Source organism: Anopheles arabiensis, chromosome 3 (assembly GCF_016920715.1).
Source record: "Anopheles arabiensis isolate DONGOLA chromosome 3, AaraD3, whole genome shotgun sequence".
Classification (NCBI taxonomy): Eukaryota; Metazoa; Arthropoda; class Insecta; order Diptera; family Culicidae; genus Anopheles; species Anopheles arabiensis.
The window spans coordinates 45,479,873-45,507,644 of record NC_053518.1 but is presented as its reverse complement, the minus strand read 5'-3'; the positions used below and the strand labels follow the sequence as shown (position 1 = coordinate 45,507,644).

At 44.6% G+C, this 27,772-nt stretch overlaps 3 protein-coding genes across 5 annotated transcripts; 2 read left to right on the top strand and 1 right to left on the bottom strand.

Annotated features, from left to right (window-relative positions):
- The first annotated feature begins 13 nt into the window (after positions 1-13).
- Positions 14-16,764, top strand: LOC120900604 (tyrosine-protein phosphatase non-receptor type 21). 2 transcript variants are annotated; one of them, XM_040307850.1, is made up of 7 exons: positions 14-1,973; positions 11,172-14,623; positions 14,698-14,916; positions 15,011-15,187; positions 15,281-15,440; positions 15,514-15,677; positions 15,753-16,764. In XM_040307850.1, the coding sequence occupies exons 1-7, from the start codon at positions 1,889-1,891 to the stop codon at positions 15,879-15,881; spliced, it is 4,386 nt and encodes a 1,461-aa protein (XP_040163784.1). In that variant the 5' UTR covers positions 14-1,888; the 3' UTR covers positions 15,882-16,764. The 2 variants fall into 2 exon arrangements, with proteins under 2 accessions (XP_040163784.1, XP_040163785.1); XM_040307851.1 differs by lacking the exon at positions 14-1,973 and adding an exon at positions 6,943-7,592.
- A 1,081-nt stretch (positions 16,765-17,845) lies between these two features.
- On the top strand, positions 17,846-18,954 carry LOC120900605 (30 kDa salivary gland allergen Aed a 3-like). The gene is made up of 4 exons (XM_040307853.1): positions 17,846-18,028; positions 18,091-18,357; positions 18,429-18,601; positions 18,675-18,954. The coding sequence occupies exons 1-4, from the start codon at positions 17,920-17,922 to the stop codon at positions 18,870-18,872; spliced, it is 747 nt and encodes a 248-aa protein (XP_040163787.1). The 5' UTR covers positions 17,846-17,919; the 3' UTR covers positions 18,873-18,954.
- An 80-nt stretch (positions 18,955-19,034) lies between these two features.
- Positions 19,035-22,942, bottom strand: LOC120902494 (ATP-dependent zinc metalloprotease YME1L). 2 transcript variants are annotated; one of them, XM_040311283.1, is made up of 8 exons: positions 22,668-22,942; positions 21,962-22,535; positions 21,571-21,880; positions 21,157-21,470; positions 20,666-21,056; positions 20,429-20,594; positions 20,174-20,357; positions 19,035-20,097 (listed from the first exon to the last, which is right to left on the bottom strand). In XM_040311283.1, the coding sequence occupies exons 1-8, from the start codon at positions 22,692-22,694 to the stop codon at positions 19,769-19,771; spliced, it is 2,295 nt and encodes a 764-aa protein (XP_040167217.1). In that variant the 5' UTR covers positions 22,695-22,942; the 3' UTR covers positions 19,035-19,768. The 2 variants fall into 2 exon arrangements, with proteins under 2 accessions (XP_040167217.1, XP_040167216.1); XM_040311282.1 differs by having other exon boundaries at positions 21,157-21,473; positions 22,668-22,694.
- Between the last annotated feature and the right edge of the window lie 4,830 nt (positions 22,943-27,772).

Genomic DNA, 27,772 nt, shown 5'->3' with positions numbered 1-27,772 from the left:
CAGTGCACCACAGCAGCAAAACAAAAAGCAGCACAGTTTGAAACTCACAATTAATGTACGCAGGTGAAACGGAATGCAGTGAAACTTTGTGAAACGTTTCTCCATGATGTGTCGTGCAAGTCCTAATCTACGGCAGCCGCCTTCTCTAGCACTGGAAAGAGTCCTCTAAGCACGACAGTTGCACGGTTTTGTTTCAGTGATACTGCCAGAAGAAGACAACGAAGAAGACGGTCGGTTTTGATCTGCAGTAAGTGACCTGCGTGTGCCGCGTCGCTGTCCCCGTCCCCGTTTGCATAACATTACTGCGTACGCGCGTGTGAGCAGCGCACTGCCGTCGTCTTCGGTCGTCCGAATCAAGTGTTCATCGGCTAGCACGCATCGTTTAATGTTGTGTTTTTCACCCGTCTGACCAGTTCGAGTGCGTCCGCCCGAGCCGAGTTTTGGTTTGTGAAGTTGAATCCATCGAGATGATGGTCAGTGTTGTGCTGTCAAAGGAGCGCGGCCATCGTTACTGCCGCGGATGAATGGTGATCGTGCGCTTTACTACACGATCGAGAAGAAAGTTGCGACGTGATACTTTGTCCGCCTGTGTCTGTTTGTTTGATAAATTTAGAGAAATCGATCGCGGCACCGGCAGTAAGTTTTTGTCCGCAAAGTGGACCCAAGCGAAAGGTGGCCGAAAGCAGAGAGGCAGGCGCACCAAAGTGCTTCCGTGTGCGTTCAGCAGTTCTGATGATCAAGCAGTTTGAAGGGAACGAAAATATACGGTTCGCACTGAAGCGGAAAAAAGAAGCTAAAGTGTAAAGTGTGGTGCTTCTTTCTCTGACGTCCGAGTGTGTGTCCCTTTTGCAATCGGCCGTAAAGCTTTAATAGAAAAAAAAGAAGCACAGTGCATCCACATCGGCGGCCAGCAACCAGCCAGCCAGTTCGAGCCTGTCTGCGTGTCACTCCGTACGAAGGTGGCGTTTGTGGCATTTTCGGCATTGGGAAATTATTCCTATCGCCAACATAGTCCGTTGGTGCTGTAGTCGTCGTCGCAGTCGGGGAGCCGTAGCGGTCGCGCTCAAATGCTGTCGATGTTGAAAGTGAAGCAAAAATGAAGTGTAAATGCAATACCGCTGCAATCGCTGTCGTGTCAAAAGTGGGCAAACCCATCCAAGTAGCTTCGTTGTCGTCGTCATCATCATCATCATCATCAACCCTGCGCGCCGGTATAGGCAGCTCAAGGAAAGCGCATAGGTGGTGCGTGCGGTAGCGACCGACCGATCCTCTGTGGTTCATTTATTTCCGTACTTCCTACGCGCGCGCTGCACATGCACACACAGCACAGCGGTCAGCGGATTCTGTTTTGTGGTGGTGTGAGTTGCTGCACCAGTAGAATATCAGTCCGTTAGTTCAAGCGGTCCCCGGTGCAGAGGTGCGATTAGTTTTAATTAGTTACGAATTAGGGTGATTCGTCAAGCCAAAATTTACGACGATAGTGGTGCAACTTATTGCAACGGAATAGAAGCATTCTAAGCCTGCAACGCCAACACGCAGCCATTTGCAGTGAATTTAGTTGTGGAAGGTTGTAAAAGTACGCGCGTGCGCGCATAACCGTCCCATCATCATCATCGTTTTTATTACGGCCCGACCGTCCGATCACTTTCTGCGTCAACTGTCGCCGTGGGTGTGCAGGAACAGGCCGAAGCTTACGTTCAACCAGTCCGCAAGACAAGGAACGGGAAGCAAAGTTCTGACTGCGACTGAGTGAGCAATCCAGTGATCGCGTGCACGCAGTGTTTAGCACAAGGGTTAACAAACAAACGCCGCAAAGTGGTGACAAAATATCTACTGCAAAGTAGGTACAGTAACATAGCAACCGGGCGACAATCGCCCACCATTCAAGATGCCTTTCGGACTGAAGCTGAAAAAATCCCGCCACTACAATGTCATGTCCAAGAGCCTGTTCGTCATATCCGTCGATCATCTAGGTGAGTAAAACTGCGTTTTTTGTTACCGTACGGTCCAGCAGGGCTCATTTTTCATTTTCTTTTCAAAGTGAAAGAACACAGAAACGGTAATTCAAACCAATGAAGCTACTTGCGAGTGCAGGTGGAATAGAGAATTTGTTATTAGTCCAACGGTTTCATAATATTTTCATTCACAATTGCTGCCGAACGGCCGCCTCTAAAACATCCGGTGGTCCGGCTTACTACACTGTACGATCGTGAGGGGAATTGTGTGTCCAGCACACGCCTAACACACACACACACATTCCTCTTTCCGTGGGAAGGGGTGAAACGCATTGAAACCAAAGCTGCTTGGTCACCCGGCAAAAAGGGGGATGACATTCCACGACGCTGAATAACAAATAGTCGTCAGTGTATAATATTGGTGGACCTGGTTCACCCGCGCGGCGCGTATTACCTATTCTTTCGGCTATGCTGGCTGCGTTAGTAATGTTTGCAATCATCGTCATCGTTCAGTGATTTTGACGGAGAAAAGGTCGCATTGTATCGTTGGGGGGAGATGAGAGAGAGAGAGAAAGAGACGGACGAAAACAAACACAGACAAAGTAAACTGTGCCTCGGCCGGTGTGTGCAAATCAACCTGCCGGAATTTTCTGCCTGATAGGGTCGTTAGCGTTTGCTAGCAATAATACATATTTTCGGTCGCAATGCCCATAACCCTAGCCAATGCCTGCTGTATACAGTGTATACAAATAATGCATCTCGGAAGATAAATTTCTCTATTTTGCTTTCCGGTCTAGGATTAACGGGGTATTAATTAATAGAAAGAACAGGCATGCCGTGAAGCAGTGATATTTATCACCTAAATTTATTCTAAAGCCATAAATTGTGGCAAATTTAATTCTACATTACGAAAAGCAAGAGAACAGCAAACGCCAAATTACTTATTGCGAAGTTGTCAAAGGAAGGTTTTGTTTAGTGGTGTCTATGATCTTTTGAACCCAACAAATTGGTTTATTAAAGTAAAAAAATGCTTAACAAAAATAGGCTTAACATTTGAATAAAAAGTAACTAATACTCGAATTGGCGTTATAGCTCTATTGGAATAGTGCTTGAAGATGCTAGTTTGTTTATTTAATTACTAACATTCTTGTCCTTTTAATGTCTAAGGACAATACAATAAAAAGAAAAGTATCTTAAACCTGATGTGGGCCATTTGTAGGTCAAATATCGTGTCGTTCGTGTAACGTTTCGTTAAAGTGAATAGCTTTCAACATAAAAAATCAGTTAGGCGTTTTAGTATAATTTCTTTGTTTTTTTGTATTGATATTCAGTACTTTTGTCCAATGTCCAAACGGTTACATTCGTCAAAATGCATGCCATCAACAGTTTCCGAATTTCTCGAGTTGGTTTAACCTTTTGACTACTTTTCAATCTATTTCGTTAAAAGAAAACCATATTAATTGTACAGGCTCTGCTAGATTATCTATCAAATAGTATTAAAACGTAGGTACGTCGATTAAAAATTGATAGATAAAATCAAATAAATTTCTCTTACATATAAGCGTTTTGAAGTTGAGGAGGATCATTTTGCAGAAAGATCATTTTGCATATCATACCTACTTAGTGGTGGCAAACGATATTAAAGAGACATTATTTCTTAACTAAAAAGCAAGGAATCGAAAAGAATTGTATTTTGGGTCGATTTTCACCTAAAACAATAGGTCGATACAATACGAACACCAACCGTATGATCAACCTGTACGAATATTTAGTTGTAGAAGTAAGACAAGTGATTGATAACAGTTGAATCATATTTTTATACTGTAATGAAAAAGTTTATTATGATAAATAATTGCTGCTATCTACAAAAACTATTTTGTTAGTTCAAATAGGGGTTGATATTTGTAGCATTTGCCTGTTAAGCGAATGAATTTAATATTACTTTTGTAATTCATTTTGCTACATTTAATTAAACAAAAAAGGAACAGCATTATAACGCTGATCATAAACAACGGGCATATAATTTAAACGAGTTATCTATGCACAACAAGATATCAAGATTCACCTGATAAACAATCTTTTTTATGGGACACATGCGGTAAGCGACAAAGAATGCAGAGCGAAGCATAGTGTGTCCTTCAACAAATCCACATATATGGCACAAAGACGTAAAAACACACACACATTTACTCACAATGACCGATATCATAAGAAACTCGGCCACCTTTCTTGCTTCTACGGTGGAAATCAGTTGCTCGCTTATCAAAAATATCGCTTCGCTGCCGCCCTCGGAACTCCCCCTCCGTCTGTCGTATGTTTGATTGCACACATTTAATAATGGCTCTGCGTCACAATTGCGGTTAGATAGGGATGAGCGACACAATATTCAGCACGCAACGGATCCTACGAGCTCGATCTTAAATGTGATTGTATAAGGAATTAAAATTGTGGCAAGTATTGCGGGAATCTCAATTTGTTCCTGTGCTAAAACAATGATCATTGAATTGTAAGCATTAATTGACAGCTAAGTTAAAGTTTTGTACTTTCTTATTACCGAAGATTGACCAAGCCACACATGTGACTCGTTAGACATTGCAGCAGACTTCAATCAATCTGTCCATGGCTTATTCAATCAATTTTATCGCCACCAGTTCAATAGATAGAAAAAGGCAAACTTTCTTGACGACAACTTCCAACCGACCAAGTGGCGATTCAACGGCCCACTGTACCGCTCTACCCCTGCGTCACCCTAATAAATGATAGCCCAATGCCATTGACACCCACACTCGGTAAAAATAAGGCAACGACAACTTCTTCTCCCCGAGCATGCGAGTTAGATAGTTACACACCCTCCACGATACAGGCGGAAGAAACCTTAAGACGCTTCAAAGTCTTTCCCTGCTGGTACTGCGATATTGTCGACGCGTTTTGTCTCTGTCAGGTGGTGGGTGACTGTATCAAATGGTGGGGCAGAGTTGATAAGAAAGCTATAAATTCACAGTGGCATATTTTGCGCGCGCCACCGCAGTTGAATGGTTTGTGGAATGCGTGACGACAAATATGCATCCAATGGGCAGATTAACGTTGATGCGTCAAACAGAATTGTACACTCTCATCGCATTTGTGCCGTGGTTACGGTCTCTGTCATCGATAAATGTGCAGCTTCAAGCGACCATAGCGAGGATCTGAGTCATTACTATTTCATACGAAATTGAAAGCGCGTTAAGGAATCACCTGCAAATTGTCGAGGCAACAGAGGGGGTGCATTTGCAAAGATGATTGATACGTTTGTAGAGTTGCCATCAGTGTGAAATTGTGTGAGATAAATGAAAATGTAAAGTTGGGAGTATTTTTATACATCCCCGTCCATAAGAGACTTGAACCCATGGCGGACATGTTATTAAGTAGTACTAGTTTACAATTGTTCCATGGAATCGCTCGCATTTCTACCAAGGAGCTGGTCAGAGTACAGGGTTTCCAGGTCAGTTTCGAATGTAAACGTTGTTATTCACTGCGTGCAATATATTCTTCTTCTTCTATTAGGTTGATGGGTTACTTCCTCCTATACTCTCTTTTTCGGAGTTATTTTATTTACGTGATTATATGCGAGCCGGTCTAGTGGTACAGTCGTCAACTCGTACGACTTAACAACATGCCCGTCATGGGACTGACTATCCTGCTATGGGGGGATATCAATAAGTCACTGAAAGCCACAAGGGCCACAAGTGGTACAGGCAGGCCTTGACCGACAACGGTTGTTGAGCCAAAAAGAAGAAGAAAAAGAATCTAGGTTTTCCAAGTCACTTTCGAATGTGCGCATCATTATTCACCACCTCCAAGATGTTTTTCAACAGCTGTCAAATCTTTGATTTACATCATAATATAATTTCAGTTCTTGCACATTATTTTCAACACACCACAAAGAACTGTCAAACTCAATCCAGCTTGAGACGAGTTGAAAATCATGTGGAAGAACTGAAATTATATTATGATGTAAATCCAACATTTGACAGCTGTTGAAAACATCTCGCAAGCAATGAAAAAGGTTGTTGACTTTGGAAATTTACTCGGAAAATCCTGTATTGTGAAGCTCTTCAACAGCTGTAAAATGGTGTGATTGATTGATGTGACATCTTGAAGACGGTGAATAATTATGTTTGCATTCGAAAGCTACTTGGAAATTCTGTAAATCGCTAAACAAAATCAAGAATATGTTCGATGTAAGCATACAATCATCTTGAAGGATCAATCAATCATCTTGAAAAATCTATGTGACCAAGCTGGCGTTATGGACTTATAGACCATGTGAAAAATATACTTTTTTAAACAAAAATACATTTCGAATTACATAAAGATTAATAACTTTGAGATTCAAGAACGAAACAAAAGTCTCGAATGGTTCAGTAATCTTCATAAATACGTGTATTTTCAAATTCTTTCGCAAAATGAATTCAATTGGATTTGCAAAATGAAGAATTCCATGAAGTCTTCATTGAAAACATTTGAATCTTTTCAAAATATCATAATTCATAATAATCTCAAACCACACGGAACTAATTTTATCGAACAATTCATCTACGATTCAAAATTTCGCGATCCAAACACTTATCAAATCACGATTAGAGGGCGAATAAAACAAATGTCTAACGCTCACCGGTTCGCCATCGCCGACGCCGTGATTGAGTGTGTCGTGCGGCACCGTAAGCTTCGTGAATGTGCGTGATATATCTGCTGGACCGTTCCCACTGCTGGAAAGATCGGCCGACTACAGGTTCCCGCGCAGTGTTAGTCGCTCTGTTTTTTCGACTTTCCTCTTTCCCCCGCAGCGCAGCTCCATCTAACCACTCACAACCATCACTAATACAGCTGCAACGCCGCTACATTACAACGCCCAACTGGGTGGATGGGTGGGTGGATTTTTTCGTGGTTTGCTGCTACTACTACTACCCATCCCTAAGGCATGGCGCGCGTATCTTCTTCGGCGATACTGTTCGGCGAGCCTGGTGAGCGATTGGCAAGTCGTCGGGCCGGCCGACAACAACAACGCACACGACGAGGTGTAGTTTCAGTGCCCAGTGCTCGTTTCGTGTCGGTAGTTGCGGCAGTGTTGTGCGGCTACACATCCTCCCCCTTCAAAGGTGGTGAATAATAATTCGCACGTGGAGGAACGACGACGACGTGTGGTGTGTGCTCTGACGGACCGGAATCCGCGCCAAACACGCTTTTGGTTATACTGGACGGGATCGTCCATACCGTATATGCGCAGGATTTTAATGATCGCCTTCGTGTGCTATACTTGAAAAGAAACAACAACAAAATAAACACCTTCAAGCGATGATGTCATTGCGAACGAAAGAACGTTAATATTCTATACCTCCCGGACGGGGCCGATACATCGAGCGATCGAAACTTGATCGCGAGTGCTTAATTTGCGTACTATAATACTAAGATCGTTCAACGTGATCCGGCCAGTGGCAGGCGCTTTGTGCTTAGTGAGTGGGTGGATCCTCGCATAGGAAAAGTGCTTCTCGAAAGGGTTTGAATTTTAACCACCCGGCTTCAACTGTCCTCTGTGTACGTTGACGTACAAATTCCCGCACCTCTCAGCCATGCTCCAGTTAGTCGTTACCATTTTAAGTAAGTGTCTGTTTTTTTGCGCCCAATGCATAGCTTAAGCCCCCAAATTATGTGAAGTGATCTTTTCATGCTGCTGCTTACTCTCTCGCCGGTGCCCTTGAGAAGTTAAGCTCCGTTAAGCTCTCCCGGTGCTGGCCAGGGCCGGAGTTGTTTGCTTGTGGCATTCCTTTCAACATTCATCCTGCGGACGGAACCGTACACACCGTAATCATAAAAAAACAAGAACAGATTTCATGTACCTTTCAACAGATTGCTCATTTACAACTCGACTCGACCGCCATATCAAGTGGGTGGAAAACAAATAAGATATCGTCTGTCTTCTACCTAAGGGTCTTGGGGCTGGGCGGCCGCGAACCCCTGTGTACACCTTTGCCGGTGGGAGATTATTCAAATTTACAAACCAATGTGCGTCTATGTGTGTGTGTGTGTCTTAGGTCTGGAATGCAGTGATAAGAAAATGTGGTCACCACAGCCGCTAATTTCCCATAAGCACTCGCTGAGTCGCGCTCCCCACGGGGAAGCTTTTGGTAAAATGCGCGATAAGTGATTGTAGCGGCTCAGCATGAGTAAGCGCCTATGTGCGCCCTAAAAAAATATAATCAAGGCTTTAAAGCGAACCGATCCCGAACATCACTAGCCCAGTTTCTTCGTGGCTGATGGTATTTTAGTAAATGCGGCGTGAAAAATAGGTGTTTTTGGGGGTGGAAAATGAGCTTTCCTCTACGCTCGTGGGCAGGTGTTTTCTCTCTCTCTTTCTTCTTCGTCGGTAAAAGGGGCCAATTTGTGTGCCGGTTAAAGCCATCGGTAAATAAAAACCAACGGTAACACCACCAGTCTGTAAAACTACTACAACGTGTCGGTTGGTGTGGCCAGGCGTGGTCAACTCCCCAGACATGTACCACAAGGGCTAAAGCTTTTCCGGAGTCGGAGCTCGTAATCGGGTTCGGAAACTACACAGACGTTGTTGCCAAACAAGAAACAAACCCGCTCCATTCGTGTCTAATAGGAAGTGGTGTGGTACAGCCCCGTGCCTATGCCGAATACTTCCGTCGATAAGGGAACACCGTTTTGATCACACATTCCATTTACGACAACGGTACAATCGCTGACGACCTAACTGAATGGCTGGATAAGCCCCTGGGCCCCTCGTAATCGTGAAAAACAAAACAAAAGTAAAACCAAAAAACAAACAATGTCCATCAATCTGACGCTACGCACGTACTTGAGTGAGGCCCCGGGAAAACAATCGTCATCATCATGCCCGCTTAATTGTTGTTATTGCGACTCCATCAGGCGCAACCGATCGTCGTCGGGCGTCTGGCGGCAAGGTTGCCCTTGAACAAGGAAGCAACCACCATAATAGTAGTAGAGACCTGTGGCTATGAGATGAAGGCATTACTAGCGAGGGTTTTTATTAGTTTGTGCGTTGAGTCACCAAAATTGTCATTGCTCTTAACGGAGCTAATGCTTTGTTGATACATACTAGATGAAGAATCGCTGTGTCTTCTTTTAGTGACATGTGTTTGGTTTGGTGGGCAACTGCCGTCGGTGCGACCTTATGGCGATGCACGAAAGCCAACACACAATGGTGCTGTTTTGTACTTAGTATGTCATTTTGTATAGTGCTTATACGATATTTTATGTGCTTTTTGTTCTGAGATATTGGTTGTATGATTGCGGAATAAATGGCTAACGTACGTATGCAGAAATTGTAGAATGTGTCCGTTTTAATTACCCTCCTGAGGTGAGGATTAACTAGAAATGAGACTCTTTATGTACTGGCGTTTATAGCGCTTGCTTTTCATCATTTTCATCTTTATATGGTTCAATCTGAGATACATTCACTATACAAGAAAGAGAACTTAAAATCTTTGCATACATATTTACTACTGAACACACATCATCTTCAACTTCAAAATTCGTTACGAGTATACTGTTGGATTAGGACATGTGTCCTAATTGTTTTTATAAAAAAAATGTTTTTTAGTTTGGGATCCTTGCTAGTTACACAAATATTGGGAGTCTTTACGATTCTAGCTAGTTTGAGCTTTTATTGAACAAAAATGTTTGCTCGTGCACGTTTGGATTTGTTTGGAATAAAAAACTAATTATTTACCAAACAAATTTTACAGTAAAACGATGTTTTACAATGTTATTGTAACTCGATTACCCCCAAGAAGTCCACGTCAAACGGGTTAATAATAAATTCGTCAAGTTTTTCCCACGCACCATACATCTATAGAACCGGACAATAAACCTAAACTTATTGTTTTTACGTTGAACCGAGTGTGCCCGGGATAAGGCTAAATATACAGGAAGCAAATGTACTGAGAACCAAATCTGTCGATACATGATGTATTAAAAATACGGCCGAAATCGTAATAATGTTAATTTAAATAAAAAGTAATTAAAAATATTCCAGTTTGATTTAAATCAGATCTATTGGATACCAATCAAGCGAAAATTGAAGATAAAGAGTGCTTATGAAAGACCCAACTGCTCTAAACTTCTAGAATAATACCAACCCTTTACTATTCATATTATTTTGCTGTTGAAGATTGATGTTACAGGGTTTTCCAAGTTACTTCGTAATGTAAACATTGTTTTTCACCGCACGCAAGAAGGAGTTGTTATTGCACATCTTTTTGATATTTTTTTATATATATTCAGGAGGAACGGATTTGCCTTATTGCTTATATAATTTTAAATGAAATCATTTTCATCATACTAATTTTTAATTTCTTCAGCATGATTTTCAACTCTTCAACAGGTAATGAGATCCGGTTTCAAATCACGGTCGAAAAACGAGAGCAACAGACCGTTGAAGAGTTGAAAATCATACTGAAGAAATTAAAAATTATGGTGATGGAAATGAAACATCAGTGAAAAACAATGTTTACATTGGAAACTGACTTGGAGAACCCTGTAAATAGTGTCTTCACAATATCGAGTACTTCAATTGCATGACAAAAAGATCTTTCATGCATCTTCACTATAGTAATGTGACTGGTTGATATATAGCATTATATTACATAGCTTAGCTTAAGTCATGTACCAGCTGGGGTTTGTTTGAGCCATAAGCGAAGGGTAATCTAATGTTTCCCTGTACGTATCTGGGCTAATTAGTGTTAGTGTTCATCCTTTAAACCTTAAACTTGACCATAACATCTTCGTATTAAGATAGTTAACTGAAAAGCTATAAATATTTCAAATCTGTTAAAAGTATTTGTAATTCAACTAAAATCATTTTCTAGCATGTGCAATTTAGCATTGATTATTGAGGAAAGTTGTGAGATATGGTACTAAATATTCGTATTTGGCCAACAATGTTTTCCTTCTTTTTCTAAAAATAATTGATAATAAACCATTACATATCGATTCGAATATGCGTATCACACACGCAAACAGTTTCATGAAGTAGAGCTGTCGATTTAGATTAGATTTTACCTAATAATCATCGAGCAGTTTGTTTGACGTATACAAAAATACTTGCATTTCCCATGCTAAAAATCCTCCCTAGAACTTAAAAACTAGTTAATGAATCAATTGGTTGTCCGTTTCTTCTTTTCTTTTTTTTAGATTCGTCAACCAAAATCGATTGTACGCTCAGCTCGGAAAGCACTGGCCAGGAGTGTTTGGATAATGTGTGCCAAAGAATCTCGATCCAGCAGCCAGAGTTCTTTGGCCTTCGCTATGTGGTCAAAGGTACGACCGACGAGATGCGATGGGTCGACCTGGAGCGCCCGCTCAGCCGCCAGCTGGAGAAATATTCCGCCAACTCGAAGGTGCTACATCTGCGCGTGATGTACTACGTACTATCGGGCGTCAGTTTGATACAGGACGAGGGCACACGGAACTACTACTTCCTGCAGCTGAAGCACGACGTGGTGGAAGGCCGCATCAGCTGTGATCCGCGACAAGCGGTCATACTGGCCAACTACAGCCGGCAAGCCGAGTACGGCAATCATCAGGATCGCCATACGGTCGAGTACCTGAAGACGTTACTCTCCTTCCCGCAGGAAATGGTCCATGCCAACCTGCTCGAGGCGCTCACCGAACAGGTAATTCAGCAGGCCCACGAGCTGCACAACGTGACGCAAGGTGAGGCGGAAAGTTTGTACATATCCGCCTGCCAGCAGCTGGATGGGTACGGGCAGGAAACGTTCACGGCAAAGAACGACACCGGGCTGGAGGTAATGCTAGGAATCTCAGTGTCAGGCATCATTGTGGCTAGTGACACAAACAAGTTCTACCCCTGGCGCGACATTACGAACGTGGTCAACCACAAGCGTGCGTTCAACATCGAGTGTACGGTGCCACGGGAAAGTGCTGGGTTCACGGTGACGGATGTGGCAACGGGTCGGTACATCTGGAAGCTATGTGCGTTGCAGCATCGGTTCTATGTTACGTACGAGCAGAACCTAACGCAGGCGAGTCAGATGAACTTGAATCTGTTCCAAAACATGGGCGACAATTTAAACGACAGTCGAGACGATCTGTTAAGCGAACAGCAATATATACACGCGCAGCAGCAACAGCAACAACAACAGCAACAACAACAGCAGCAGCATCAGCCTAGTCCATCGCCGGGAGGATCACAAGCTCCGTATCAGGGCCCGATGGGAACGACGAGTTGGCCCAGCACGCACGAGCTTGCATCGCATTCGTCGAACATGTGGAACAGTGGAGCACACCAACATCATGCAATAGTAGATACACAGCCAGGCGGAGGAGGAGGTGGACCGAGCGGACCAGGTGTTCATCTATCCTCCAGCAATATTGCGATTGCGACTGGTGCCGGCGGAAGCATTACTAATCTCAACAACCTCAACCCGGCAAGCATGATGCAATCGTCCCGTTCCTCAGGGCTCGATATTAATCTAAACTCGACTTCCACCACCGCGGTGCCATTGGAGTATTCGAACCAAATGGGTTCCAGTTGGGGTCTGAATCCTGTCGGCTCGAATGCGTCACTCATCAACCGGGCACAAAGTTCGTCCTGTTTGGATCTAAGCAACAACAACTTGACTCCAGACCGGGACCGGCTAAAAGCGCTTCTGCCAACCTATCGACCAGCGCCAGACTACGAGACGGCCATCCAACAAAAGTACCGTTCGAGCAGTAACGATGTGCGGCTTGTCAATGGGAGTCTGCTGCATCTGTCCGCCTCCCAGATGCTTCTAGCACAGGAGCAACAACATCAGCAGCAAGTTGCATCGGCCGGACATCATCTCGAGTACGGGATTACGGGCAGCCAGCCGGACGTGTCCTTTTATGGGCAGCATTTGCAGCAACAGCAGCAGCAGCAGCAGCAACAATCTGCCGCCCAGCAGGTGCATCAGCAACCCTATCCGGATGTAACGCACCACACAACGACCCATATCATCGGTCCGCATTACTCCGATGCGTCCGATTATGGGTTAACACATCGGTTTAAAATGATGCGACTAGTGAAACCACCTCCCCCCTATCCTGCCAATCGGCTCAGCTCAACATCGACTCCGGATTTGGCGTCCCATCGGGCACTGCTCGGTTTGCGAAGTGCACAGGTGTCTGGCTCTAGTCCGGATCTGGTATCAACCCGCCCGCTGATGAACCACCACCATCATGCGGCGCATCTTCCACAGCATCAGCTGCAGATTGCGCATCTTTCACAAAGCGGTGGACAGGTTTGCTATCCCGGGCTGACTGCCGCCGGCAATCCTCACGCACAGTTGCACCATTCACAGACGATGCTACCACACGGCACGTACGAAAATCTGAACTTCATGGAGAATCTAACTTCTACGAAAGCTGGCCTAATATCGGCGGCGAATCAAGCCGCTCCGGGTAATGTGTACTACTACGTGCCGGGTGGAATGGAGCATCTGTTGCTTGCGGGTGGCAACACACCGGCTAGCGATAGCAACAGTCCGTCCTACCATGCTACTGCCAACGGTCACATCGGCTTAACTGCCAAAGCTCACCTGAACCGCTCATCTCAACACATTAACGGATCGATCGAACCGATTTACGAAAATGTGCCACTGCCGTGGAAGGATGACAATGAATCGCTTGGGGAGATACGCAACCGAACAGCAAGCGTGCAGTCGGCACCAAGTGTACAGCATCAGCCGACGATGCGACCGATGCCTCCAACGCCACCGCAACCCCAAACGCCAACCGGCACTAGCGCTCCGGTGAACGTTTTGGATGGTGGATCGTTTAATTTTCAAGCACAGGCATCGAAACAACAGCAGCAACAGCTACAACATAACCAGACCAAACAGCAACACCAACTGCAACAGGAACAGTCGACAGGACGACAACCACTGTTGCAGCAACGGGCTTCGGAAGTGGGAGGCTCAAACACAGCAATGGGTCCACCTGCTCCATCCAACGCTGAAGTGCCAAAACACCAAACCACCAACGATTCGGCAAGTGCAGACCCGAAGCTGAACAGTTCCTCCACCGCAATAACAGCTCCGCCATCGAATGCAACAATTGCCACGAACAAGGAACCACCGGTGCCCATGAATCGATCACATTCGTCAAACAATGTCCTCGATGCTTCCCAATACTCCAACTACACGCTGAATGAAACCGTCCAGAGTGGTAGCGTGCGCAATGGTGGGCACAATGATTCCGGTATCAGCTCGATCACGGGATCGACTAATCTCGGTGGCATCGGGGGCAGCACTACTAGCCGCAATACCACCCAAAACAGCAGCTCGACCAACAGCAACAACAACAACAACAACACGTCCACATCGTCCTCGTCCGTGAAGGAAACGAAACGAAAGCGCATATGGGAAATTCTTGGCGGTCGGTCGAAAAACTCGGCCGACAAGCAGAAAAGTGCCACGCTCGGTCGGGAGAAGGATCGCAAAAAGAAGGGCTCGGTCGACCCCGGCACGGAGGGTGGCGGGAGCGGTGGAAGTGCCAACTCTTCCATGAACGAGGGCGCGAACGCAGGTCAGCTGCGACACCGTTGGTCGACGGGATTGCCACGGCTGCAGCCACTGCCGGCGAATATCAGCAAGGAGAAGTTGGTAGGTTGAAGATGAACCTCGTTGTGAACGCACGATCTTTGTCGAATGTTAATCTTCTTCTTCTTTTTCTTTAGTGCTCTTTGCTCGAGTCCAAACTGGCAGATCCTCAGCTGTACTGCGAGTTTGAGCGTATACCGAAACGTAGCGACAGTGCCAGCTATAACTGTGCCTTAGCGGAAGACAATAAAAACAAGAACTTTGATTCAACGTTTCTACCATACGATAACAATCGCGTACGGCTAACACCGACACGGGACAATCGCATGGGATATGTAAATGCGTCCCACATAACTGTAAGTGTTTTGCCTGTTTGGAGAAGACCTAAAAGCTTGTTTGTAGTGCTTGTTGGCTACAAACTTAGTAATATCATTTTGCAATTCATTTTAGAGCACTGTTGGCAACAAGCAAAGATTTTACATTGTTGCCGAAAGCCCGAACGACACGCTGACGACAAACATTTTCTGGCAGTGTGTCTGGGAAGCGGACGTCTATCTGTTGGTGCAACTATCCAAAGAGCTTAACTACATCCCACAAACCAGCGAACGGTGTTTGGAGTATGGGCAGGTAAGGGTTCGATGTAGGGGCTGCTTGCTTCTTTAAATCTTTTATTAATTGAATGTATTTTCTTTGGCCCCTCCCGTTGCCGTTGGATAACAGTACCAAGTGTGGCGCGAGTTCTCGCAAGAAACCGATCGGTGTACAACGAGCAAATTGCGCGTATACCACACGCAAAGCCGGCGATATCGTTCAGTTTGGCATATATCCTACACGGAATGGGCCGATCAGAACTGTCCGGGAGATGTGGGACACTTTTTAGGTGAGTACCATCAAGATACAGCTGTGATGGGGATGGTCGCTTTTAATTTTCCATTTGCACCTTTTCCCTGCAGGATTCCTGGAAGAGTTGAATTCAGTACGGCTGGCGTCTATTGCGGAAGTGCCACCATCGCACAATACCAATCCACCAGTTCTCATACACTGTAACGAAGGGGGCGGTCGTACGGGCGTGACCTTAGTGGCGGATTTGCTACTTTACACACTGGATCATAATCAGGTACGGTAATGAAACTGTTAGGATGTTGTTAAGATGCCCACTAACTTGCCCTTCCGTGTTGTTCCCTTTCCACAGGACATAGATATACCACGATTGATAGGTCAGATTCGTCAACAGCGGGACAATATCATACCATCATTAGCGCAGTACAAATTCATCCATGCACTGCTCATACACTACTTGAAACAAAACAGACTGATTTAAGGCTAATCGGGCGCGGAACAAACTGTTGGGTGCTAAATGCTGTAGGCGAATTTTTTACTTCTTCTGGCCACATGCATGATCTTTGTATGGAAGGACTGACGGTCATCATGCGACACTAAATCCAAGAAACTAAACGTGCCTTACTAAGCAAGAGCAAGAAGTAGTGATACAGTGGAATTGTTCGTTAAAGCAACGACTGATGATCGGTTAACTACCAATGAACGAGCTTGATCGTACAAGAAAGTGCAACGGATTAACACGAAAAAAGAAGAAAAAAGAACCATACGATCAACGTGAGATTTAGTATTAATTTAGACGAAAATAATGTATTATTTGATCTTTTCTTTTACCCTTTGTAACACGCTAATAACGAAAGACCTCCTGCGTGTTAGTACGTGGTGATGCGATGATGCGTTTTAGCCTAGCTAGTATTCAAAAACCCTATTAATGCAACAATTACAGTGTGAGGTTACAAAATGGAACTAATTAAACACACTGCTCAACACAGCCATCGTGCTGCATCGTGCTTTGTTGAGGCGCAACAGTTAAATTGTAAGTGCAACCACCAGTATAGAGAGCTGCTTTTCGGCAAATGATATGGAATTGTGCTAAATTAGTAATGTTGTTTTTTTAACTAACTCGTTTACCCGTTAATGGTGGAATGTTTGCAGGTGCGTAGATTAATTTTTTTTAAATGTGCAAATGGAGAAAACAGGATAACGCAAAAGTATTTCCTTCGCTGTAGTAATAGGCTATTATTTATGTACGTCTTTATGTGACCCCGCTAGCGTTGGCTGTATTTTATATCTGTAGGTAAATGACGCGCTATGTATTGTAATAAAATTGGACAAACATTTGCATGTACGATCTGTTAGCTTAGAGAATATGTATTTTTCTTTTTCGCTACATTTCTCTAAATTCGACCGACGATGACTGTTTTAGGTGTTTTTTCGTAACTTGATCAAGGTAACACCTTTTTTGGCAGTCCTTCTTCTTCTTCTATTTGGCGTAACGTCCTACGCGGACATGCCGGCCGGCCTTATTCAGGCTTTCGAGACATAATTCATTACCACCGTAGCCGGATAAGTCCAATCCTTGCACAACGGGGGAACGGGTCCATTTCAGGCTTGGGCCCATGACGGGCATGTTATTGAGTCGTTCGAGTTGACGACTGTACCATGGGACCGCCCCATTTTTGGCAGTCCATTGATCGTTACGTCGTTTTACGTCTACTGAAGGATGTCCGTTATCGGGTCAAGTTCAGCATAGATTAAGTCTCCCATACGATAGACTGATTAGCTCGAGACTTAATGTTATATACAAAACTCTTATACATGCTCTAGATCAGGATTGTTGCGCTACACTGTCTTCCATGTCGATCTTCTATATTTAGTTTTTGGCACAGTGATCATCACTGTAATCTCAATGGATTTGAATTTCAATACTTCTATGGGAGGAGGATGAGTAGAAAGGTCTCCAAAGCGCTGGATCTATGGCTGCAACTCCTCATCCTTGTAAGCACCCGATAGCCAACTCGATCTACCTGACCTGATGCGGTATTCGAACTAAAAGTGCAGATCAAGCACTGTTTCACACGATCCGAAGCACTGTTCTACTGCAAAGATAAGTGCATATGAGTTATTTTTCATACCGATCTTCACTGCAACGGTTTAGCGATCTTCATTATTTTCCAGCTTCACCCCTCAACCCAGGGCGTGCGCTTTTCCTCGTCGGGATAAAATTACTAAATGTAAACTTTGCATGCAATTATGTCGCTGTATGGTAAGCAAATAAAAATCTTTCCTCCTATTGCAACACGTCGCTTGTTAGCAGCAGATATTTGCCCACGGTAAAGCCCGATCGCCTGTGCATTGTGCATTTAACACGTGCTGCAAGCTGTATCAATACCGATCGATTGTATGCTTCCACGATCTCTGTGTGGTATAAAAACGGCGCTGAACAGCAGTAAAGATCATCACTTACATTTGTTTTATTCTCCACGGAGTCAGTGAAATAACACCACAACAACAACAAAACGATGAAGTTTCTACTGCTTGTGGCCAGTGTATTATGCCTCGTGCTAATCGTATCCGCCCGTCCGGCTGACGACACTTCCGATCAAGAATCATCTACTGAACTAAGCGAAGGTAAGGGACTTTCTTTGAGTGTTGTAAACATTGAGGCACTCATTAATACACGTTCGATATAGACGCTGGGGCAGAGGAGGGTGCAGAGGATGCTGGTTCGGATGCGGAAGCCGATGCCGGTGCAGCTGACGGTGAAGAAGGAGCAACGGACACAGATTCGGGTGCTGAGGGTGATGATAGTGAAATGGACTCTGCTATGAAAGAAGGCGAAGAAGGTGAAGGTAGCGATGATGCAGTGAGTGGAGCCGACGATGAAACCGAAGAGTCAAAGGATGACGCAGAAGAGGGCAGCGAAGAGGGTGGCGATGGCGAGAGTGGCGGTGAAGGAGGTAATTTGGGACAGAATTTCGTAATGCCTTTGGAGGTTTTTTGGAGTAATAATAATGATCGTCCACTGCAGGTGAAAAAGAGTCCCCCCGTAACACGTACCGTCAGGTGCACAAGCTGCTGAAGAAGATCATGAAGGTTGACACCAAGGACAAGTACCTGAAGTCGTTCGTTGTGGGCCGTCTGCAGGAACGTTTGATGAACCCTACCATCGATCTGGTCAGCACTATCGAAAAGTATTCCAAGGTAGGTGCAGCAGCGCTTCTACTACATCGGACGATGTAACAGGAATAATCCTTTTTTTCTGTAATTTGATTAGATTAAGGAGTGCTTCAGCTCACTGGACAAGGACGTATCAGCCATGGTAAAGGAGTCCGAAAAGTCGTACGAAGAGTGTAGCAAGGATAAGACCAACACTAGCTGCGGTACGGAAGGCACCCGGGAGCTGGACGATGGACTCATCGAGCGGGAACAGGAACTGTCCGACTGTATCGTTGACAAGCGCGATGCAGAATAGGAAACACACCGTTAACGACACACACACGCGCGGCGTTGCCCCTGGAATCTTGCCATAAATAAATGCATCATATAAAATGAAATCTGTTACCGATTGCCTGTTTTCCTTTACACAGTGAAGCCATTTACGTTCAAGAACTTCACAAAAGATTCACAAAAGGTGTTCCGAACTCAATTCTTGATAACAGTACTTTATTTTCATACCTAAAGCAATGCAAAGCGCGTTCTTGTTCGGGACAGCGCTGAATGTTCATTGTACCTTGCACGGCGTTCGTTCTGCTTCCATGCCCTACCAGACATTCGTGGACCTTTGAATATGTTTGATGAAGCGTGCCACCTAAGAAATAATATGTATATATACACGCTTGCATATATCGTTTTTTTGTATTTTGTTTTTGTTTTTTTTTTTTAATGTAATAGTTCATAACTTCACATTGGATCGCTAACATGTGTCCTTACGCTGGGTGTCGTTTTAGATTTCCATTTTTCATTTGCAATTTGTATCACTTACTAGCAATATTAGTCCTCGATCCAATCGACATTACACCATCATCAAGCGGTTTTGTAACACTACACCTTCACTAAAAGGCGTTAAAAAAGAAGAAGCGGACACTGTTATTTGCCTTAAAGACTGGCTGCTTCCCGCTTTAGTTTACTTTGCAAGATCGTTTAGAAGTGTGCAGAAGGATGTGGGTTTTATATGTGAGTCTGGATGTTGTCGGCAACCCGTTTACATTGGGCTGAACTTTTATACATCCAGCAGACACACACACACACATACACGCACTTCATCCCAATCGGTATGAAATTTTGCATGTCGTCCTGGTGCGCCGGCCTTCATCTTCACCCTGTGCACCTTCCGATCTCGCATTGATTCGCGCTGATCTGCCCGCTGCCCTAATTCTCTTCAGCTGCCAGCTTTTCACCGCCCATGATCGCTTTTATATCCTCCGCGTCCAGTGTTTCGTACTTTAGCAGGGCTTCCGCCAGTGCCTTATGCTCCTTGGCGTGTTGCTTCAGGATTGCCTTTGCTCGTTCGTAGCTTTCGTTCAGCAGCTTCTTGATCTCGTTATCGACGCTTTCGATCGTCGATGGTGAGAGTACCTCATTCTGTCCGAACCCTTTCGGACCTTCGATCGTGCGCAGGCCAACCCTCTCGGACATGCCCCACTCCTTGACCATGTGGGCCGCAATCGAGGTGGCTTGTTTTAGGTCGCTGCTGGCACCTGTGGCGGAAGCGATACAAGCGAAACGCTGTTAACACAGAAAGAAAAACCTTGGGATGTTTGCGCAAGCTCTTACCGGATGTAATCTTATCCGCTCCGAAAATCAATTCCTCCGCAGCACGACCGCCCATCATCGTGTCCATCATGGCGAGCAGCTGCTGCTTGGTTACATGATAGCGTTCCTTCTCCGGTATGTAAGCGGTATGGCCGAGCGATGGGCCACGCGGCATTATTGTTACCTTATGTAGTGGATGGGATTCCTGCAAGGCGCAGATGGAAAGTAAAACCTGTTTAACGCACACACACACACACAGAGCAATGTTAATCTTACCTTTGTATAGTAAGCAACTATGGCATGTCCACCTTCGTGGTATGCAGTAATTTTGTTGGCTTCCTCGTCCGGCAGACGCGACTTTCGCTCCGGTCCCATAAGTACTTTGTCGCGTGCATTTTCCAAATGTTTCATCGACACCGTTTCAGCTCCGTCGATTGCCGCGCTAAAGAACCGTAGCCAAACCAACATTAGCATCGCTGCGAATTGTACTATTGGTCAATGTGCTATTCTTACCGCAAAGCCGCCTGATTGACCATATTCTCAATGTCCGCTCCCGTGAATCCAGTCGTCCCTCGCGCAAGCTGATCGATGTTGATCTCGCGGCTAAGAATTTTGCCCAAATAGTACGTGAGAATTTCCTTCCGCCCGGTAAAGTCGGGCGTCGGCACGACCACCTCCACATCGAAACGGCCCGGGCGCAGCAGCGCCTGGTCAAGATCATCGCGTCGGTTCGTTGCACCCAGCACGATCACGCCCTCGTTCTGCTGAAAGCCGTCCATTTCCGACAGCAGCTGATTGATCGTTTGGTTCGCGTACGGATGTAGCACCGAGTTGGTACGCTTCGCACCGACGGAATCGATTTCATCGATGAAGATTACGCATGGCGCACGCTCCTTGGCGGCCTCTGAAATTCATACCCAAAACAATAAGATGGAAAAACAAACGAATGAATGCCGACTGAATGGGCGATGTAACAGGACGGGGAAATTCACGTCAAAGCTTACTGAAAAGATCACGAACGCGGCGTGCTCCTTGTCCAACTAGAACCTCATCGAACTCGGGCCCTGCAGCGTGGAAGAATGGCACACCGGCCTCTCCGGCGACGGCACGGGCAAGCAGCGTCTTTCCCGTCCCGGGCGGTCCAACCAACAGCACACCCTTGGGTAGCTTGCCACCTAGATTGCTAAATTTGCCCGGGTTTTTCAGGAACTCTACCACCTCCTTCAGCTCCTGCTTTGCTTCGTCGCAGCCCTTCACATCCTCAAACGTCACGGTAATGTCCTCGGGATCGACTTCCACCTGATTGCCGATTTGTATTCTACTAAAGAAAGCAAATGTCACACGCTGGTCAGTCAAGCTGACGACGACCACCACAACACCCGAATCGAAGGTTTAACCTAGTTCACACCGACACTTACCTGAACACGGATCCATTTGGCGATGCGAACATGCTGATGAAGATGCCGATAAACACGACGATGATTAGCAGCTGCTGGAAGAATTTCAAATACTTCATCGCCTTGCCGGAGCGGTTCTGCTGATCCGGATGGGATGCGGTGAGGTAGCCTTCGGCGAAAGCAATCTTCAACCGCTGTCGCTGCTCGTCCGACAGCATCGGATCGTCGGCCAAAAGCTTATTCAGTGGCTCACCATGTGCCGACGGGGCAATGGTTTGTGCGGAGTACGCCACCGGGTCGTACTTGTGCGAGATTGGCGGTGCTGGATTACCTACAAACGGATAAACACGGTTTGTATTGAACTGACAATGATTCACGATTGATTACTTCACTAAAGTGTGTGCACCCTTACCCAATGCATCCTTCATGCGTGTGTACAGAGCCGGATTGCGCTTGAGTTCGGCGCTTATCGAACGAACCGTCTTAAAGCCACGCTGCTGGACAGTGTTCCAGCTGGTGGGCTGCGCCAGCAGGCTGCGGACAATTTTCTGCACCGATTCACCACTGAACGACACAGTCTCAGCGATTGCATCACGCTTTCCATGCTTTACCTTGGGCGTAACGTTCAAACTCCAGGGCGTGCTTTCCTTGATGCTACCCAGCAGCTCCACCTGGCTGAAGTGCTTCAGCAAATTACGCTCCAACCGGCGGGGTAACTTCAGCCGGTACAGCTCCTCCGACGGCACTTGCGCGGGCGCTGCTCCCACCGGAGACGGCTCGACTGAGCTGCGGAACGCATCGGTGTAAAACGTGACGAGCGATTGTTTCAAGCGTGGCACAAAATCCTGCTGCGCTAGCTGAGATACTGCTTCCCTTCCCTGCTGAGGCTGCTGCTGCTGCTGATGGTGTTGATGGTGTCTATGGTGCTTCTTGAAGGCAATGCTACTATGTCGTGGCGTAATCTGAGACAGGTGAAACAGTATTTGCTACAGGGAGAAATATCACACCCAATCAGTTGGCATGCGAAACTGGTCACTGGTACATCTTGCACGGATTTGCGTAATTCCCAAAAGGGAAGGAGGAGGGCCAACATCCGCCCGCCCAGCTCGCATACTTACGTGCTGATGTGTGTTTACTGTAAACATGCTAGCGCAAGGTTGTGTTATCAAGATGGATGCTGCCCGCTGAAATCGATGCCCACACAATCACAATGTCGAGCGAATGGATGCCAACGGTCAGAAATGGTGCGCAAAGCGTTTGCCACTATCCGTGCGAGCGATGCTGCAATGGAACGTTGATATTTTATAACTTTATTCACGCAATAATAAGCGCAATGATCGTGCAGCTCCCGATTGGACTTTTTTGGCTGTTGTATAAGTTGACGTTTCTACTACATTCGATAAACGTCAACGACAACGAGCCCTTCAGAAACGGCCACCGTCTGTATTTCACAATCCCTGCACCAACTTCAAAGAAATGAACGTGTCGGAAAATATGCTCACACTGTTATAAAGCTCTAAAAACTACATCAATCCGATGTACATCAAAATTTTTAAAAACATTTGTAAAGCAATGAAAAAAAATACAAGATCCAATTTAATTGCTGTTTACGAACACATTTCATACTGCTACCTGGGCAGCGCGCTGTCAGTCGAACTTCATGCCCAGTGTGGCCAGATTATTTTGGCGGTTTTCGGTAGGCGCATCAAAATTTTATCGGTAGTTTTCGGTAGGTTAAAACTCAAAACTTTAAAGAAGTAAAAGCGAAAGAAGTGTAAAGCGAGATAGGGGGGAGGGGGGTGCTAATGCGCAAAAAGAAAGTTCCATCGCACGAGAATATGCATCCTTTATTAAGGATATGGATTAGATTTGGTTCATCGATTACACAAATGAAGATTTTTCTGAAGTGTCGATCTGAAAATTGGAATTCTAAGCCAAAGAAGGACTACGATGCACATTTTTTTTCTCAGTGGTGACAAGTTCTTTTTCTCGGGGCTCCACGCGACCACTCAGGGCCGCAGCAGTGCTCCATTGGATATGATTTTATAGTACATGCTGTCATTTGGTTTTCACTAGATTATTTAGATTGATTTAATTGTTTGGCTGAGTTTTGTAGTTCGATGATTAAAAAATTGAGATTTTTTCCTGCAAACCCTAGATATAGATATACTTCGGTATTTCTGGTCACTTTTCCCACAGGGCAAGGCGAGCTTTTTGGCGGCCACCGTCGCAAAACCGTCGCAAAACGTCAAAACCGGCGTCGCATGTACTGCAAACCGACGTCGCCAGCGAGCGAAACTCGCAACGATTTCGAGGCGCTGGCGACGGTCGTTTTTGACGTTTTCCGACGGTTATTGACCTTTCAAGCGAGCTTTTGCCCTGGGAGCCTGTGTGGCCAGATTATATTAGCATTTCTGGATGATAAATTGATCATATCTATTGGAAGTAGTGCAGTCCACCAGCTTGGTACGGTTAGAAACAGAATGAAATGTATTTCATACAAAAACTTATAGCTACACAAATTCATAGGTTACTATAATTAAATTACTCATAACCCAAATACGGCTTACTATAATTCCAATAATATCTTCTGTTTTAGTTATTGAAATATCTTCAAATTTTCAGGTAAGCTGCATAAAACTTTGTTCTTTCCAGTAAGGGAAGGTAGGTAAAGACGGACACTGCGGGTAAGATGGACACTTCTCATAAATGCATCAAAATGTTAATTTGCGAAAAAATCAACAATGCAGCATCCTAACTTAAAGTTAAACAACACATTTGAGAACATTTTTGGCATATCCTATAACAAATTTTACAAAAAGGTTCTCATTTTCAATCTCTCACTATAGAGCGTTACTTTTTCACTCCATAGTGAGACGATGTTGGTTAGTGAGTTGATGTTGCTTGAATGATTTTTGTACCGTGTTGATTTTTCCGCACACTTTCCTCCGACATAGCGATTCATCGATGTAGGCGTTGGACGAAAAACGACAAACCATAAACAATCATTCAAATATCGTCCATACGTGTATAAAGTTATGTAAGGCCGCAAATACACAAATTCAGGATCAGTACACCGTCGAAAACTCCGAACAGAATTGGCTACTGCGAGCTGTCGAGAACCTCAAAGCGCTACGACTCATTAATCAGTACCTGTGCGAAAGACGCCGCGGATGGCGCTGACGATGTTTCCGAGAATGCCGCATTCAGGCGACTTTGTACAGATACAGCCAAACCTGCTACAATGTGTCATATCCGCTGCCGAACTATTTTCCCTGGAGCACTCTTATGCTTTCGATGTGCAGGACAACGTATTAGTAAACGTGAACCGAGTGAACAACGAACAACGAAGTGTGTATTATGTAATTACCGCAGCAGTGGACAAATACGGTTTGACAGAACAATCCAGTGGAGAGGAGACACACAATAAACAAATATATTTCCTTGATGGACCTGGTGACACCGGGAATCCGTTTCGGCTCGAAACTATTCTAGGGTCCCAAGCGCCACAGATTAAGCTTAAACGACTGGAAAATTGAATATCCATAGAAAAAAAAAAGAAAGCTCCACAGCTTCATTGGTTTGATCAATAAATGGCGTATTACAACTCATCATTATATTGCTGTGATTTTCTTGCAATGTGTTTCGACAAGTTTCATCTTATCATGACCTATATAGCCTTCTAATATTATGAGCAAAAATCTATATGAATGGTCGTGTGGTCAGATACGTGGGTATCAACACCAACGACCATTACTCAAATCTCATTTGCTTCAGTGCTGGTGGTTTCCGTTGGAGTTTAGTATTTAAACAATCGTATCGCCGTTCTAGTTCTAGCGATGCATAACTTCAATGCGAAACCGTACAACAGTACAGAGAAAATGAGAAAGCTCTCCTCCAAGCGATGAAGCTCAACTGGTTGGGGTATCCCACCAACAGAGAGCGCCACCAGCTTTTTTGCTATTTTTAGAATGCATGAGTCGTTTGCCGTCTGCTAAACGAAGTCTTTCTATATTCCGTTTAGGTAGAGAACTTGAGTCGTTTAGAAGCCGTTTAGCGGTCGTTTAGTGGATTTGTGGCACTTGGGGATGGACACCAAATTTATTGATTTATTTTACTTCTTATATCAATTGGTGATAAATAGATTTCTTCAAATACCTTAAATAAGGGTATTCCGAAGCTATAAACCAATCAGCAACTAGAGAGAGTATTGAATTAAGCGAGAAATGAAACACCGGTCAAAATAGTTATCATACGTTATGCTATTACACGCTCGACGCTGATGAGGCGCTTCACGAAATCCAATATCTTGTCACAGCTTGGACAACTTTAAACAATAAAAAGATGAGGCATTGATACGATATTGTTCAGGAATAGATGAAAAATTCTATGGGATTACAAACATCAAATGTTGACATGGTTGACATGAATTTTGACATGGTGGAAATGGATTAAACTATTAACAAGTCCCTCAAAAAATACTGGGGTCGTGGTCTTTTCGCGTAGTAATTTCCTTAAAGGAAGTTCTAGACTGTTGTTCTGTAAGCTGGAGCAACGTCAGCTGTAAGTGCGCGACATTTCAATAATGATTTAGATGCTGCATTCTACGATATATTAGAAGCGGTGCTTACAAGTCCTAAAACCACGGCTGAATGAATCGTCGTTGAAATAAGCCAAGAATTGGTTTAAAAACGTACCAGGACGTGGAAAGCGATAGAATTTGTTAAAATACTGTAAAATTCTTCACTTTCCAACGTTTTCTACAGGTGTCCATCTTACCCTTCATGGTGTCCATCTTTCCCATATCAGGTGTCCATATCTTACCCGAATCAGGTGTCATATCTTACCCGAACATTTCAAAACCGCACGAAAAAAATCATGTTTTTCTTTCATGAAAAAAAGCAAAAATCGATGGAAACTTAAAAGTTTCAACACATTTTCTGATAAAACATGAGTGTAAGATAATATATGAACATTTTCAAGGTCGTTGCACTTATATAACCCTAGATTTTTACCATTTCCCTCAACGTGTCCGTCTTTACCTACCTTCCCCTATAAAAAAATAAGAATTTTCAAAATTATTTATTATATACTTTTTTTATTTTAACTTTTTTTTACTCCTTACTTCTATGACCACCTACACGGGTAGGTCATAATTTTGTATGAGAAACTACTCTTTTTGCGTGGTAAATTGTGCATAACTTCTGTTTTAGTTATTGACATGACTTCAAATTTTCAGGGATGCTTGAAGCCAGGTGTATCTCGGGGACTGCCTGTATATGAAAAATAATTTTGAAAATTCTTATTTTTTTATATTGAAAAGAACAAAGTTTTATGCAGCTTCTCTGAAAATTTCAAGTTATTTCAATAACCAAAACAGAAGATATGATCAATTTTGTTGTGATATGTTGCGCTACTTAACAACGGCCAACAACGCGGGAAGGGTTTAAGCTTAAGATGTAGGGAAAAACCATGTATTCGCTAATAATATCTTTGCCCTTCTGAATGCCCGTACCGAGTGCCCGACCGCCGCTCGGTTCCCACTTGATGCCCTCTCATTCTACCGAGAGACCCGACCTCCTACACTCACACATCACACGAAGACCCTTGCCTGTCGTCGGTGAGTGGCTTAATATGTTAGGCAGGCTGGGCCATAACAAATTTACCATCCTGAAATGCGAACTCCCTTACAAAATGTATGACCTACCCGGGTAGGTGGTCATAAAAATGAGGGTGTATTTTTGGTCATAGAAACGAAGGTTAAATTGTTGCATTCTCAACAGTGCTCCTACCGAAACTTGCCAATATAATCTGGCCACACTGGCCCGCAGTGCAAAAGCTCGCTCGAAAGGTCAATAACCGTCGCAAAACGTCAAAAACGACCGTCGCCAGCGCCTCGAAATCGTTGCGAGTTTCGCTCGCTGGCGACGTCGGTTTGCAGTACATGCGACGCCGGTTTTGACGTTTTGCGACGGTTTTGCGACGGTGGCCGCCAAAAAGCTCGCCTGACCTGCGGACCAGTGTGGCCAGATTATATTGGCAGATTTCGGCAGGAGCACTGTTGAGAACGCAACCATTTAAATTTAATCAATTATTTTAATGATTACCCTGCTAGCAAAGAGAATGAAAAAGTGTGCGAGGGGCATGTAGAAGCAGGGGGAGACGGTTGGAATTACGCGAGCGTTTGGTGTTTTGGTTTCTACACAGTTTTTGCACTCACACA

What these genes read in the sequence shown, in the direction of transcription:
- LOC120900604 (XM_040307850.1), top strand. Translation starts at nt 1,889, where the DNA reads ATGCCTTTCGGACTGAAGCTGAAAAAATCCCGCCACTACAATGTCATG. An exon ending in ATATCAGCAAGGAGAAGTTG is followed by an intron (nt 14,624 to 14,697) that starts GTAGGTTGAAGA and finishes CTTTTTCTTTAG; the next exon opens with TGCTCTTTGCTCGAGTCCAA. An exon ending in AGATGTGGGACACTTTTTAG is followed by an intron (nt 15,441 to 15,513) that starts GTGAGTACCATC and finishes TTTTCCCTGCAG; the next exon opens with GATTCCTGGAAGAGTTGAAT.
- LOC120900605 (XM_040307853.1), top strand. Translation starts at nt 17,920, where the DNA reads ATGAAGTTTCTACTGCTTGTGGCCAGTGTATTATGCCTCGTGCTAATC. An exon ending in CGAGAGTGGCGGTGAAGGAG is followed by an intron (nt 18,358 to 18,428) that starts GTAATTTGGGAC and finishes CGTCCACTGCAG; the next exon opens with GTGAAAAAGAGTCCCCCCGT. An exon ending in CTATCGAAAAGTATTCCAAG is followed by an intron (nt 18,602 to 18,674) that starts GTAGGTGCAGCA and finishes TAATTTGATTAG; the next exon opens with ATTAAGGAGTGCTTCAGCTC.
- LOC120902494 (XM_040311282.1), bottom strand. Translation starts at nt 22,694, where the DNA reads ATGTTTACAGTAAACACACATCAGCAC. An exon ending in CCGCGTTCGTGATCTTTTCA is followed by an intron (nt 21,057 to 21,156) that starts GTAAGCTTTGAC and finishes TATGAATTTCAG; the next exon opens with AGGCCGCCAAGGAGCGTGCG. An exon ending in AGCGGATAAGATTACATCCG is followed by an intron (nt 20,098 to 20,173) that starts GTAAGAGCTTGC and finishes CTTCCGCCACAG; the next exon opens with GTGCCAGCAGCGACCTAAAA.